The sequence below is a fragment of the Pseudorca crassidens genome, chromosome 2 (assembly GCF_039906515.1).
Source record: "Pseudorca crassidens isolate mPseCra1 chromosome 2, mPseCra1.hap1, whole genome shotgun sequence".
NCBI classification, from domain to species: domain Eukaryota; kingdom Metazoa; phylum Chordata; class Mammalia; order Artiodactyla; family Delphinidae; genus Pseudorca; species Pseudorca crassidens.
This window is the reverse complement of record NC_090297.1, coordinates 84,809,662-84,826,617: the sequence shown is the minus strand read 5'-3', so window position 1 is coordinate 84,826,617 and position 16,956 is coordinate 84,809,662. Positions and strand designations below refer to the sequence as shown.

The following is a 16,956-nucleotide window of genomic DNA, read 5'->3' as shown; positions in this document are numbered from 1 at the left end:
TTAGAAGGCTTTACTTTGTCTTAGCCATACCACATACATAACTGTCAACTCTTAAAAATTTTTCAAGATTAAATCTACAGTATGATTTAATTTAAATCTGTCTTCTACATCCAAAGGCTGAAGTTGATTACCACTGAATCAATTTCTGTTGTTTAGCTGTTTAGCTTTAAAAATATGAACACCAGGATAAATATAAGGTTTTCAAATGTGTGACAGGGTATCATGGAAAAGGAGGAGGTAAACGTAGGATTAATAAAAGAAATTTCTTAAAGCTATAGCTGAGAACAATAGAATGGATGACCATAACAAATCAGTTTAGGACTATAAAATCAACCATTAAGAACTCTGAATGAAAATGTGTACCCTGGATAGTTAAAAAGCAGCCTATGAATAACATTTTAGTCCTACAGTTATAAGCTTATTCCATTTGAGAAGGCGGGTAAATAAGTAAATATGAACTGATGTAATAATGTATTTCTCCTAATGTTTATGGCCCATTATACCTCCAAAGTATGAAGTATACAATTACCACCAACTATTTCCTTTGCTGAGAAGACAAAAAAATTTTCAGATTTAAAACATATTAATTCAAATATTATATAAAATGTACTTGGAGTTAAATAAATTCTTTAAAGCTTATTGCTTCAAGTTAATTCATGATTCACAAGTAAAAATGTTATCCAAATTTTAAAATGAACAATTCTATCCCAGCTCTTGCAACTTCCTCTTTAAAAGAGACATTTTAAAGACAGAAAGTGGTTAAGACTCTGTGCTCCCAATGCAGGGGGCCTGGGTTTGATCCCTGGTCAGGGAACTTAGAGCCCGCAGGCCGCAACTAATACTCGACACAGCCAAATAAATATTTTTTAAAAATGAATAAATAAATATGAATACACAAGAACACGTGATCTTAAAAAAAAAAAAAGATGACACTATAAGGAAATAAATAGCCAGACCAATCCAGATTGTGGCATTTTCTTAAAGAATATAACTAGGTTTCCACAATAAGTCAATGGAACTGAGGGTTGGGGCAGAGGGAGAGGACTTTAACAGAGTAATAGACATTCAGGAGACATAACTACCAAATGCCATGTGTGGCCCCTGAGAAGATCCTATCCTGAACAAATCAATGCTTAAAAAACATTTTTTGAGACAACTGGGGAAATGCAAGATTGACTGGGTATTCAGCAACATTAAGAAATCATCATCAATTTTGATAGGTATGATAATCAGGTTTTAATCAATTTTGATCAGGTATGCTTGGTAAGAAAATGTCATTACTTTAGAGAAATTATGGTTATGTTTGAGATGACTTGATGTTAAGGATTTGCCTCAAAATACAACAGAAAAAATGAACAGATAAAACAAGTGTGGGAACTAGTGAATTGAGATAATGGATATGATAACTGAAGTCTTTGATAATAAAAACTTAAAAAAAAAACACCATGTAAATAACTCATTCAAAAGTAACAAAAACAAAAGCTTTCAGAAGTCATTTAAAAATAAATTTTAAAATATTAAGTTTAAAGTAAGTTTTAAAAAATATTTTAAAAACAAGTTTACTTGTTAATTTTATGCATCATAAACACATAGAAAAGAAAACCAAATTCAATTTAACAGCTAAACACTGGAATTGTACCGATACCAAGACAGATTTACATGGCTTGAATAAAGAAAAGTATTAGAATACTGGCTCAATAGGTATAAAGTATGTTTTTATGAGAACACTAATAATTTTGCTAAAAAACTAAAATAAAGCACCTAAAAAATTACAAACTTTCCTCTATAGTAGTAATTCTCAACTCCCACTACATCTCGGAATCCTGGAATCTTAAAAAATTAGAAACCCACTAATCATTAGGGATTCTCAGTCTAGGGTAAGACCTGGTAATTCTGATGTGCAGGAAAGTTTGAGAAAAACTGATCTATAAGAACTACATATTTACCCTTATGAATAAATGGTTGTTATATCTGTTCTCAATTATCAACTATTTTCACCTCAAAAGATATCCTATACAAAGTTTGTTTTGCTTTTCTGTTAAAACCGTATGATGAGAACGGCTGCTACTTATTAACTCAAAATACACAAAAGGCTCTAAAGTAAGTATTCTTTGTACATATTATCTGCATTAATTTTAAAAATGTAGACAACATGATCATGAAAAATTAATTACTTCTAGCAGTTTTTCTAAAAGTGACCACCCCTTAATAAATTAACTACACTTCTTAAACATGATAAAATGATCATTATAATGACATCTCAATTTATAATCTCAAGAATTTTTGATCACCTTGTTCTCTGATGTAGAATACGTGAATAACTAATAGTCTGCCAAGTTTGTGATTATGTATTTAAATGTCAGATTTCTAACTAATTAAAAAGCCCTCAGTCTCCATTCTTGAATAAATTACATTTTTGGAGACACTGTGGTCCCTAGCACTAAAAAAATGAAGCCGAGAATGCTAGTCTTAAAAAATTACTGTGTAAAATGAACCAATTAAAATTTATAATACTGATTCCAAATTAATTAAATTTAGTCAAGTGCTTAGATATAATATAAAAATCATACAAAGTAAAGTGAATCCCCCTAAATATTTAGCAGAAAAGAATTATCACCTAGTATCTGTGTTCTTACAGAATCTTTGAAATAAAAGGATACCGAGAAATTATTTCATTTTGCACAAGTACTGTTTGAGGAAGACTCAAGCAGGAAATGGATCCTATCAATATTAGTTTGTTGTACTCTGAAGTCACCTGACTTACTAAATATCACTAGAAGCAAATAAACAGAGAAAAAAATTTAGTCACCATTCCAGAAGGCATGATCTCACTAACATAACAGTGTATGTCACTATTAAGAGTGTTTGATGACTACTTTAAAGAGCAAAACAGTCAGTGGTTCCTCATAAAGATAACGGTACCCACCAAAGGTGTGGGGGGTAAAAAAAAGTTACCTTAATGTCCTGTAAATGGAAAGGTTTGGATTGTGATGAATTATTTTAAAATATTTTTCCGTAACTAGCCAGTCTAAAATGTAAGTATAAAGTTGAATGCTTAGTTCATACCAAATATGAACATGATATCCTTAATATACATTTTATGTTTTGTACATCCTAATAGAAAGAATCCAGACAACCAATTCAGAGACTTGTAAGTACCTAATAAGCAATGAAAAATTATAAACTAGTTCATAAAATAATAACAATTATAATAAGCTGGTAGAGGAAAAAGTACAATAGCCAGCCTCATATACAATTCATGTTAGTTTAAATATCACCATTCTAGAAAGAAATCTGCAACAAGATTCAGAAGGCTTTAACATTTTCTTTGACCCAATGATTCTAGTTCCAGGAATCTAGTCTAAGTAAATAAGAGACAAAAAAGTTATGTACAGGTGTTTGTCACAGCACCATTTATACTGATGAAAAGTATGAAAGTAGACTAAATGTCCAACATACTTCCAAAAGTATTATATATCCACTAGAATGTTATGAAGCTATTATAATTATCAATTTTCAAAAAAATTCTCAGTAGAATAATTCAAATAAAATAGTGTGATTTTAATTTTGTACAAATATGTATTTACATAGAAAATAAGAAAAAAATCAAAATATAAGTTATCTCATAAACTATAAATTCCATTATTTGATTTTTAAAACTTATAACTCACCCATTTTCAAAAACTATCTGCAGACATTTAAAATAAAAAAACCCAGTTTTAAGATGTAAAACCATTAAAACAGGTAAATGATGAAGTCATTTAGTAAAGGAAGGTGAATTCACATAGTTTCACCACAAAATATTTTCCTTGTTCTTATCAGGCAGAGCACAGAAACAAAAATACAGACATACCTTGGAGATATTGCAGCTTTGGTTCCAGACCACCACAATAAAGCAAGTATTGCAATAAAGTGAGTCACACAAATTTTATCGTTTTCCTGTGCATACAAAAGCTATGTTTACAGTATACTGTAGTCTATTAAGTGTGTAAACATCATGTCTAAAAAAAATGTATATACCTTAATTACAAAATACTTTATTGCTAAAAAATGCTAACCATCATCTGACAATGCAGGGTTGCCACAAACCTTCAATTTGTTTTTTAAAAACAAAAACAAAACAGTATCTGTGAAGCACAATGAAACGAGGTATGCCAGCATATTATATTAAAATATTCAAGACAGAGCTGGAAGAAGACACCAAATTTATTTACTAAGAACTGAGCAACTTTACTCATAATCTTTTAATGCAAAAATGTAGAACACTTGAAAAATGATAAAAGCACTGAATAAGACAGAAGTTAGTTATGGTGTAACTTTATAATCTTTTATGAGACTTACTATTACTTTAAAAAAATTCCATCAAAGCCATGAGATTACAAGGAAAACGATGATGAATTCCCTCTAACCATGACTCCACCCAGAATCAAAAACACATACAAACTCATCTAACTACACCCAAATGAGCAAACACACATAGCTCTTAGGGTCCAAGAAAGTGATTACTACGGTCATATGTTTGACGCTAGCTGAAGTTTCTTGGTATTTTACCCTTGTTTCTTTAATGAGTTGCATGTAATGTTTTAAACTTCTTAGAAACTACTATAAAAAATCTTGTTGTCATCTTCTACTTTGGTTATTTTAAGGATTAAATAATGTATCTGCTAAGTGACTTGCAGAATGCCTATGACATAGAAACTATTCAGTAGATGCTGATTTTTGTCTTTTCTATAAAATAATTTCTATCAGTTAAAAAAATTTAAGAATTCACAGTAACAATTACAAGCAAAGGCCATGTATCACTCATTACTGTCTCACTCTTGACTTTAAAAAATGGTACACCATAGTCAATATTATCTACTTACAAGCCAAGTTGAGGGAATAAAGCCTTAAATTAGCCCCACACAGTGATAGAGATTCTCTCAAGAAAGAATGTTACCAACCTAAAGAATCTATTATGGTCATGATAAACTGCTATGACTTGTGCTAGATGTATTAGACAACTAGAATAAAGGGTCAGTTTTGTCTAAAATTACCAGAATTAATTTCACATATCAAATGCTTCTCTTGTGCATTAGTGTGTCTCAGTTCATAGATGTATCACTTATATTACATATTTATAAATGGATAACACATGCTATATATTCACAGTAAGTAAATATCTATTTCCAAAAATTACTTCATTATAATGCTTTTTCTTTTTTAATTGATAAACATAAACTGTAAGAACTAGTTTGTGACTCATCAATCTTGGGTTCCATATGTACAGAAACAACTCATTTAATGATAATCTTACAAACTTCAGAAACCAAGAATTTCCTGAATACATCAAATAAAACTGTAAAATTTCATCTTAAATTATAAATCACTTATTTTACTTACAAAATAACATTTTCCTTTATTTTTTCTTCATCTTGACTCTGTCAACTATTAGTTGCAAATTTTTGTTTTGTTTTGTTTTTGATTAGGTGGGTCAAATCCATTGTAGAATGAGGTGAAATACAATGATTAAGACAAAATGCAAATACTGATAAATACCAAAATAAATTTTATATAAAATTCTTTCTAGTTAAAATTGTTTAAAAGAGAGAATATAATATGCTTTGAAAAAATTCTATACACCTACTCCCATTATATGCTGCATCTGTTAACTTTTCATTGTCTGTGCAGTGCTAAATTGAAACAATTAGATTGGCCCTAAAGAATATGCACAAGGGGCCCTAGACAGCATGACTTCAATTTAAAGTGTAAATATTTTATTAAGAACTCAACAGTATTTCTTCATTAGAGCTTTTCCTCTTCTATTCTGGGAGAGAAGATGAGAGTGGTGAAAAAGAATATAACATATAATTTACATTATACTTATGAACTTAGGGTTTTCTTCCAACAGCATACATATGCTTTCTTACCTGATGCGGGGAGAAACCTAACATAATTTCTTAAATTCGAAAATGGGAGATTCATTATACTTACTGGAGTTTAACAGGCACTTTCCCATTTGGCAAAATGGGAGAAAAGTGGTACAGACAATAAAAATCATACCTAAGAGAGATGTCTCCTTGGCAAATGCTGCAGCAATAGCTGGGTCCAATGCAGGTTGTCCATCCCCAGATGGAAGATCAGGTCGAGTATAATCCCTACTTTTATCATTGTTGTATTTTACATTCAAATTCACAAGTTTGGAAAAATCAATCCTTAGGGTACAGCAAGCATTATAAATATTCTGACCATCTAGGGCCTGTAAAAGTGAACAAAATATATCAGCAATCTTAAGAAATAAAAATTAGAAAAAGTATGACTTTGACAATGAAACTCAACGATGAAAAACTGCACATAAGTCACCAGGAAAGGGATCAAATTCCATACCCTGTTCTTTACTATTCCAACCAATATATACTGGTTTCCACAAATACTACCTTCTTTAAATAGAAAAGTGTTATCTAAATCTAAAATGTAACCAGTTAAACATATGTGCTAATACTTTTAATTTTAAAAATCTGCAAATATTTTAATTTAAAAAAATTAACAAGGGTCACAAATATAGTCAGTGCTGCCAAAGTAGTACCATAATAGTCTGCACAATACTTTAAAGTTAATTTTATTATACACATATCTTTTGCTGTATGGTAACACTTATAAAAATTGGTATAGGTATAAGGTAACTTCTGTTTGATGCCACATTAAATGAGGTGCCTCAAGACAACTAAATATCACTATGATGCACAATAGCAACTACCATGAAATGAGCAAAAACTCTTGGGTTGGCCAATAAGTTCATTTGGGTTTTCCATAACATCTTAAGGAAAATCCCAACAAACATTTTGGCCAACCCAATATTATCTTCCTTAACCTAGGTTGTTCAACCTGAATCAGAATAACTTGCTGAATAAGCAAATTAAATGTCATCCCAGGAAAGTTCTGGAATAGAAGGAGTACACCTCTAGAGTTGAAAGGTCATCTTGAACAAGTTATTTAACCTTTCTGAATCTCAGAATCTTTCTGAACCTGGAAAACAGATATGACAATGGCTGCCATGTTTCCTTGCTGGGTTATTATGAGGATTAGATAAAAGATCACATACGTAAAAGCACATATATATATTTTACACATATGTAAAATATATGAATTATAAAAGGACTGTGCTGCTGTTATGATTATTATGTTTTTTTCTGTTCCTATATAATCACCAATGCTACTCCAGCTGGATAGAAACCTGGAACGAACTAGAGAACAGGGGAACACACTGTTAATTTTTCATTAGAAGAATAAACATTTACTATATAAAGTAACAGTCCAGAAATGAAGAACATGTTTAGCTCTATAATTCACCTCAAAAATGAAAACAATTCTTCTGATAACAATACATAAATAGATCAAGCCTGATATCTATGCAGACCAAGATCTATTAAGTGTGTAAAATCAGAACTATATTAATAGTAGACCAACATATTTTTCACATTTGGTGTTTGAAAGAGAATTTTTGTATTACCTCAGTATGACTATTTTAATTGTCACACTGTTGAAGAAGGAAAGTAACTGAAACAGACTAAAATATAATCAAGAGTGCCCTGTTATGGAAAAAGTAAACCTCTATAATAGCTCCTTATGTATATAAAGCTTATAATTAAAATATTCCCACTCTAAAAAAAGAAAACCCGTTCCTTTAATATACAAAATTAAGATTTATCCAAGAGGGAAAGTGTTGGGGGTGGTGGTGGTGGTGGGATGAATTGGGAGATTGGGATTGACATGTATACACTAATATGTATAAAACAGATAATAAGAACCTGCTGTATAAAAAACTGAATAAAATAAAATTCAAAAAAAGGTAAGATTTATGTGAATATATTTACCAAGCTAAAAACTAACCTAAAAACACAATTCAACCCAAGTTCACCAATTTCAATAATTACTGATGAAAACTCACTTAAAGGGACTACATACACATCAGGATTTGAATTATATTTGAATTAGGCAATGTACTTATCATCATATGAGAGTGAAAACCAAGTATCAACTCTCTCAGCCAGAGAGTTAATTAATTCAATACTCTTCTGTAAAGACAAACAAAGCATTGAAAATCGGTCTTCTTTTACTCATTCCTATACGGGAAATGTTGAGCCAAGTAATAGAATCTATATCTCTCCCCAATATATGAACGTCAAAAGATGAGTAGCAAAATTCATTCTTAGGTGACTATTTCAATAACATCATACAAAAAAATCTGATATCTTGTAAGAAAAGACCTGGCTCTGGGTCATATTATCTAAATTAATGCAAAAAGCAATTACTGACACAAAAACACTAACTTCACAATAAGCAGAGTTTCTTTGGGGCTGAGTTCTTTCAATGAGGTTGACTGCCAAATATCTACTATGAATATGCTAACTGCTAGAAAGCCCTCTAGAAGCCTTTGACATTCTTCCTTTAATTAAAAAATAGTATCTTTATGTAGATGGAAGATACACAAGTATACCTAAGATACAAAAGCTAGAGAAATCAGGAAACAATATGTAAATTAAAATCACCTGTTAGCAACATACAAGCGGAACAAGAGCTGAGGATACACAAGAATAGAAATCCAGGCACTTTCAATAGCTGGCTGAGGGAAGATGACTACAAATGAGTAAACTAGATATGCAAGCTCACTTCAAGCTCGTGTGTTTGCAAAATTCCAGGAAATAATGGCAGCACACAAGTCAGTCTGTGTTCAGCAATCGGGATTGCAGTGATCTTGCTAGAGCAAAGATTTCTGACAGTAAAAGCTCAAGTTAATTTGCAGAAAGGCCTCTCAAATGTGTCTATGCAAAGGGAAGGTTTGGAGTACTCAAAAACAATCAGGAAAAAGTATTTTCATACTAAGTATAAGATTTATGGCAAAAACATGATAAACTCAGTAAAGATGTTAAATACAGAATGTATAGTTAACAACACAAAAAACACTGCATATGGATTAAAAACAGGAAAAGCCAACAATGAAACTAATGAAATACACTCTCTCCTGGAAGGAATCATTAATGAGAAACAATCCACTTGCATATTAAAACAGAGTGACCATATTAAAGGATTTCCAAAAGACACAGTGTCACTGTCCAGTGTCAACTGTACACATTCCTAATAGAGAGAGATAACACACCTGAAAAGCTGTCTCTAATAACAAAAACAAAAACAGCTACTATCTACCATGTGTGTTATAATTTCAGGGTTATATAAAACAAATAATTTTTAAAAGTCAAGGTAAAAAGATTACTTCTATTTCTTGAAAATATAGAAACTGAACTAGATAGAAAGCCACAGTTAAGTGATTATCTTTGCCCAATACACTGCTTGCCAATAAACAAGATTTTTGAAAAAGGCATTAGGGCATTTTCTTTAATAAATGTGAAGATCATTTAAAACAATTTACTTTTTACTTGACAATTATAATTGTTAAAATGACTTGTGATTACCACCCTAAATGTCAACCCTCAATATACATTACCTATTCTGTTGACTTAAGAGGTTTTTAAAGCCAACCTCAGGACAAATTCAGGAGATAGTTACATTTTTCCCCTCCAACCCTCACTAATAAAACTCCACTGTTAATGTTTTTTTCCGAGTTGCTCTTTTCTTATAAAGCAAAATGCTAGGGGGAAAGAATTCCAATTAAATGAAGATAATTGCCAAAGATCATAACTAATATATGGAAAGTTTGGTTGGCTCTGTCACTCAAGCTGCCTTTACATGGCAGTGATTCCCAGGGCATTCAAAACAAAGACAGAGTAGTGGGCTCCCAACCCCAAAGATTAGAACTGTTAGTTCAGAATGGCCTAAGAGTCCCATTCTGTGTAAGCAATCTATATGATAAGAATGTATCTGGACCACAGTCTGATAAGAATGGGCTCTGGACCATACTTTAAAGAATACTATAATTCTCTTCCCCCAAACCTAAAGGTACACTATGCCTGCTAAATGAATTCCCAGGGCGTAAGCAATATTTTGTCATTCTCTCATTCATTTGAACAACAATCACTATAGAAGTGGAGAAGCAGGCTTGAGATTCCCTTCCCAAATTCTTATTCCTTACCTATAAATTTTATACGATCTCTACTGTTTTAACAAGCATAAAAATACAGCAACTGAATTACAAAGTTTAGAATCAACTCATTTTATAATACACTTAGACGTACATGGATGGTTGAAAGGTCGGAAGGATCTACAGCACTCTAGATGCTGGGAAAGTTGTGACATGGGTTGAAAAAGCCCTAATACCTGTAATACACCATACACTGTGCTAGGTTCTAAAAATGTAGCAGGGAACAAAGTAGACGTGATACCCACTCATATATAACTTATAGTCCAACAGATAATACAGACACTTAACAAGTAATTATAAGTTTGATGTGCAGTGATGAGAACTAAGAAAGGAAGGGATCCAATCTAGTTGAAAGGTTATGAAAGACCTCTCTGAGAAGAAACTTCTAAACTGATACTTGAAAGAGAGGTAGGAGTTGGGCATAAGAGATGGAGAGAACAGTTTTAGCAAACAGAACAGCAAGTTGTAAGCCCATGAGATCAGAGAATATATAGAATATGCAAGCATTTAAAGAAGTCCAATATGGTTAAAGGTGGAAGATGATACTGGAGAGGCAAGATTTACTTTTATAAGCTATGTTAAGGAAGGAGGATTTTATATTTAGGACAAAAAATCAGTCACTGAAGGGCACTGAGAAAGGAAGAAATATGACTTTGAGATCATTCTTAAAACTCAAAGTGGTGAGTTTTGTCAGAAGACCAATGAAACACAGATTTAAGAGATGATGGCTTAGATCAGTGCTACTCAAACTGTGGTTCATGGACTAGCAACCCAAGTCACTCTGCATGAAGAGAACTTTGTGTCCAAATTTATTATCAACACTGACATTAAACAAACTATAGCTAGAAGTATGCTGATTTGTATTTTTGCACAAGTGCCTTGTAGCATCTAAGACTAGCACTTTGAATGACACTAGCTTAGACTATGGTGATGGCAAGAGAGTTGGAGACAAAAGGATAGATTCAACAGAAATTTAGGGTCTAGAATGAGTACTATTTGGTGATAAGCTGAAAGGAAGAGGAATAAAGGAAGATTCAATGTTTTCTGGCTTGTTTCTTAGATTCATAGTACCTTGACCTTTATTGACACAGAAAATACAGGCTTTCGTATTTTTGGTGGTGGGGGGTGGTGGTGACAGGAGTTAATTGAACATGCTAAGTTTGAAGGTGCGCCATGGTCCATGGGTTCCTAATCTGGGTCTCTTAGAAGAGGTAAGAGGTCTGAGCTAGAAAAAGTGATGTGAGTAGTCAGAATCACAAAGGTGTAATTGAGCTGTGTGTAACAGCTGAGGTCCCCGTGGTGGAAGGGGAGGGATATAACAAGGAAGGGACAGAGAGGTGGGATATATCTAGGTGAGAAGTGTCAGAGACCAGGAGAAAAGAGGATTTTAAGAAAGGGAAAGAAAGGTTCAATGTCAAATGTTACCTAAGGTTAGTTAAGGTAAGGACTGAATAATTCTGTTGAGATTTAGCTACTCTAGTGATCACTGGTGACACGAGGGAGAAAAATATGGATAAATAGGGGCTGAAACCAAATTACTCTAAGTAGAGAAATAAGAAGAGGATAATAAGTATAAACAGCAAATAAAGACAGCTTATTTAAGAATTCTAGTTATAAATGAAGAAAGGGAAGAGAGACAAGGTGTTAGATGGACAGATATATGGAATACAGAATTAAGGGTAAATTCATTTAAAAAATGAGAGAACACTTAAGCACACTTGAAACACTGGTGAGAAATAACCAACAAAGAGAAAAATACAAGAGAAAGAGGGGATGAAAATGCAAAGGCTCTTATGAGGCAGAACAGGATGGTATCTGGTGTTTACTGGTCTTAGAAATATCTATGCCTTTTATTTAGAAGAGACAGATATGTGTGGGTATAAGTAGATTTTGTGAGAAATACTGATGGAGTTTCCATCTGATAGTTTCTATTTTTTCTGAGAAGCAGCAGGCAAGGTCGTAAGAAAGAGTGAAGACAGACTTGGTGGAAAGAGAAATTTCTATCCGATATAGTCACTGTGGAAAATGGGAGAACAGACCGAAGAAATGTGGTAAAATTTTGCAAGCAGAGTCTATTTGTAGTTGATGCTGAAGAATTTAAATTAGTACTGGCTAGGTTATGCGATATTCTCTAGGTACAGTCCACAGTCCAGATAAAGGCATGAAGAAAAATGACTGGAGTCATCAAAAGTATATGTTTAGGGCTTCCCTGGTGGCGCAGTGGTTAAGAGTCCGCCTGCCGATGCAGAGGACATGGGTTCGTGCCCCGGTCTGGGAAGATCCCACATGCCACAGAGTGGCTGGGCCCATGAGCCATGGCCGCTGAGCCTGCGCGTCTGGAGCCTGTGCTGCGCAATGGGAGAGGCCACAACAGTGAGAGGCCCGCGTACCGCACAAAAAAAAAAAAAAAAAGAAAACCTATCAAATACTGAAAGATATATATAAACTACTTTAACCACTGAATTGTATAGCCCAAATGCAGTATAATTCTGAATCAAATTCCATTTCACTGGTCCTTTACCAAATACTCTTCCTCTGGATCGGAAGGGAATGACAAAGAAAATATTCCATATTAAGAAAAATGTGCACTATATTTAAATTTGTTTGAAGTTGTGAAAAGTGCCATCGAGAACACGGCTTCTAGATTGTCTGCTATTGATCAAACCTCATACCACAATGATTTCAGTAACTCTTTAAATATAAAATATCTCCAAAGTTGGAGGGCTGGGGCATGTTAGGAAAGACAATTATTTTTTTAAAGAAGAACTCTAATTGCTGAAAAGGGAAACATAATAGGATTAGATCATGCAATTGGGAACCAATGAGTAGCAACACACTGGAGAAAAGTAGACTAAAAAAAGGTCAACTTTACAGATAGTGTACATTATAAGTAATTTACCTCTTTAAATCTTAGCATCCCCTTGTAACACAGGAAAAATTCCTGTTCTGTTTATAAATGGAGTAGTCAGAAAAAAATGAGGTAACAGCACTTGGTAAACCATTTCAATTATGTTATTATTACTAGTAAAGCCTTTCTGCTACCTGAAGCTATTTTTGCTCCCCAAATGAGATTCTAAGGATGGAATGCAATGAAACAATAATTAAAAATGGCCTGGTTCCATACAAGCTATCTTGATCTGGAGGAAGTATTGAATAGACCATAATTAGTCTGAAAGTGAAAGTGTGAAAGGGAGAAAAAAGGTAAGACAAATATAAGTACAGACAGTTGATTTAATGGTTTAATAATAAATATTTAATGTTTTAATAATGGAATAAAAATGAGATACTACAGCACAAGAAGTTAAAGAGACAGACAAAGGTAGATTTAAATAAGATACACAAACAGAAGATTAGGCATTTAGAAACAAAGATGTGGTATGCAGTTTTCAGTGGTAGCTATGACGGGTAGATTTTACTGCTTTGAACAGTTTCTTACCCTCCATATTTAACAACAACAACAACAAAAAAGTAAGTAATGTGAATAAAAGGGAGACTAAGAACTTATTCAAAAAACCTATCTTTTAAAAAAATACTTAAAAAGAATACTGGAAATAGCTGAGAGCCTATCATAGAATTGAGCCACATGTCTATTGATGTATTTCAGCCAAACTATCTTATAGATATATTACTTTGAAACTCCCACTGGAAAATGTAAAATCTTATACAGGTATGCATGCACAATACAATCCTGCTATATCCTCAAGAGCACAAAACTTCTGGACCTAAATCAAACAAAAATGCAAAATATAAGCCTGTATTACATATAACTATAAATATGACTAATGTTAAAAATAAACATTTCTTTTTTATCATAAATACTAAGCTTTTCCAATATTACCTTAATGACAATAATGTGTGCCATCTAAAATGCTATGTGGTATCGCTAAGTTATGTCAGTATTAATAACATTAGCTACACATATGTATGTGTATATACATATCTACCACTGAAAAATTATCGCTATCTCAAAAAAAACTAGACTTACTAGTTTTGCTTGCTGAGCATTTACTGGATCACCATACTGGAGAAGAGCTTGAAACTGGTTATTTTTTGTAAATGTGATTATCTTCAATACAGCACCAAACTTAGAAAATATCTGTTAAAACATTAAAATCAAAACAAATTTTATCTACTGTATTATTATTTCTCAATTTTATAGATAAACATGCAAATTAAACTAAACTTACTTGGTGAAGAACATCAAGTGTTACAGGGTAATACATATTGTCAATAATTATTCTAAGCACTGGACTCTGGGCTGGAGTCACTGCACTCTCACTAACTGTCGTGCCACTAAGAGGAGTATTTGCTGTCTGGACAGCTGTCACTGCTTGAAGAACTGCTTGAGCACGCTAAAAAATGAAAGATAAGCACTTTAGGAACATTCCTGGTATTTTCACCTATACTTTGCTAAACGTTACAATATTAAATTCTTTTCTAAAACACATAGATTAAATAAAATTTAACACTCAATAAATACTTCTGAGCACCTGCCATGAGCCAAGGATTATAATTCAAGTATTATACTAGTATTTATTTTACTTTAAAACAATTATCTAGGGTTTGGGACCAATGTGGAACAAGAAAGACAGTCAGTGTAATTTACTCTCAAAACAACAAGATGTAGTCTGACAGATTCAGAAAATGTTTTAAACAGAAACTTTTAGAGAACAATGAAACTTTAACATTATTCATTCCATAAAAAAGGCACATAGTAAACCTTAAGGGGATTACTAGATTATCCAAAAGAACTCCCATAAACATTATTTCCAATAAATCCTAGAAGAATATTCAGATACAAATTAAGTCTTTTTTTCATACTAGCATAACTTCTGAAACCAAAATTTTTAGAACAGAAATTGATGTATACCATACTACAAAGCCATAAAATTTTCAGGAATACTTCAAAATAAAATGTGAAGAATATTTTCCATACATGTTATGGTATCTAATACACTATAATTTTACGTAGGACTAGGAAGATATTTATAATTGAACTATGACAGATCAACTATTATAAGACACATCTTGATTTCTGAGATTTTAAAATGTGAAAAAATATATATATGGAACTGAAAAAATACAGTATTTTTGGGAAATCTGTCAACTAAATCATATGTTAAATGTTCCAAAAAGACTGCCTTTATTACTATTATGCCTTTCCTATTATTACTGACAGATTCACTGATAAGGAATAATTTCTTTCTACCTTATCTGGGGTCAGAAAACCTATATAAAGGCAAATAACTGTTAGATATAATAATGACAAATACCTCTACACTGCTTTATAGTTTGAAAAAGTTGTATTGGCAGATGAACAGGAATATAAACAGAGCATAGTGATGAATGAAAAGGAAGGCGGATACAAAAGAATGAGAACATTTATGATAATAAGGAATGATCAGTGTTCCCTTCAGCAGCACATATACTGAAACTGGAACAACACAGAGATTAGCATGGCCCTATGCAAATATGACCCCAAAATCATGAAGTGTCACATTTTTTCTGGACCTATTAACTAATGTGGTGGTGGTTATCATTTTGCGAAATATAAATATATCAAATCACCTTAAAACCCACACAATGTATATGTGAATTATATCTCAAAAAAGGTGGGAGGATGGTCATTTCACTGAAATATTATATAACCAGGAAATCATATAGCTTGGTACTCAAAGAGATCACACACTCATCTAGTCAAACTTCATCATCTAAATGCTAATAAAATATGACCTATAAATTTATGTTAAAGTGACTTGTTAATTCAAATCCAACATTTTGAAACATACAATAAATATTTAATACAATGGGCACATTTACACTACTATAAAGAATATAGTTATAAAAAAAGAGGGATAAAAAGATTTCTAGAGCAATGTTTGTTAAACATCTGAACATATTTAACCCAATACATATTTAAATAAAGTATTTTAAGTAGCTCATTGCCAGTAGCTCACTGTTCACTTTCTTCATTAGTGAACATGTCTTTATATACATTTATTATAATAAGCATGGAAATATCACAACTTAGAACAACTCTAACATCTGCTACTTTAAATAATGGAACGTCTTCTTAAAATAGTAATCACTTGATCATGGTGTACTATCCAAACAGTATAAAAAGTTAAGTTTCCTCTGCAACTCAGTCACCCTGTCTGCTTTCCCTACATACACAAGCATATGTATATATGTACTCCATACAAACATGTTAAGTACTTATCTACTGCATACTTTTCTTTCCAATACTATTCACTGTTCTCCATCTTCCTTTTTTACCTTAACAATTATGTTCTCTATTATCACTAACAAGTAACTTCATACATTTTTTGGACTCATTTATGTGTAGCTTTTTTGTTTAACATCTTTATTGGCATATAATTGCTTTACAATGGTGTGTTAGTTTCTACTTTATAACAAAGTGAATCAGCTATACATATATCACCATATCTCCTCCCTCTTGCATCTCCCTCCCCCATTTTTTTTTAAATAAATAAACACATTTATTTATTTATTTTTGGCTGCATCGCGTCTTCGTTGCTGTGCGCGGGCTTTCTCTAGTTGTGGCGAGTAGGGGCTACTCTCCATCGCGGTGCATGGGCTTCTCATTGCAGTGGCTTCTCTTGTTGCAGAGCACGGGCTCTTAAGCGCGTGGGTTTCAGTAGTTGTGGCATGTGGGCTCAGTAATTGTGGTTTGCAGGCTCTAGAGAGCAGGCTCAGTAGTTGTGGTGCATGGGCTTAGTTGCTCTGCGGCATGTGGTATCTTCCTGGACAAGGGCTCGAACCCGTGTCTCCTGTATTGGCAGGTGGATTCTTAACCACTGTGCTACCAGAGAAGCCTCTTCATACATTTAAAAAAAAAAATTCATGGAGAGAGTTGGCTT

At 32.7% G+C, this 16,956-nt stretch overlaps 1 protein-coding gene and 1 non-coding gene across 5 annotated transcripts in view; one reads left to right on the top strand and one right to left on the bottom strand.

Annotated features, from left to right (window-relative positions):
* The window catches only part of PTBP2 (polypyrimidine tract binding protein 2), an 83,432-nt gene that overhangs the window by 21,881 nt on the left and 44,595 nt on the right, over positions 1 to 16,956 (bottom strand). For all 4 annotated transcript variants that reach the window (XM_067726985.1, XM_067726986.1, XM_067726987.1 and 1 more), the window contains exons 6-8: positions 14,263 to 14,427; positions 14,061 to 14,171; positions 6,043 to 6,238 (exon numbers count right to left, since the gene is read on the bottom strand). In XM_067726985.1, coding sequence (XP_067583086.1) covers positions 6,043 to 6,238; positions 14,061 to 14,171; positions 14,263 to 14,427 — 472 coding nt within the window. The remainder of the gene's footprint in view (positions 1 to 6,042; positions 6,239 to 14,060; positions 14,172 to 14,262; positions 14,428 to 16,956) is intronic.
* LOC137220304 (U6 spliceosomal RNA) lies at positions 15,480 to 15,581 on the top strand. Its single transcript, XR_010941608.1, has one exon. It is a non-coding gene; the product is annotated as a U6 spliceosomal RNA (small nuclear RNA).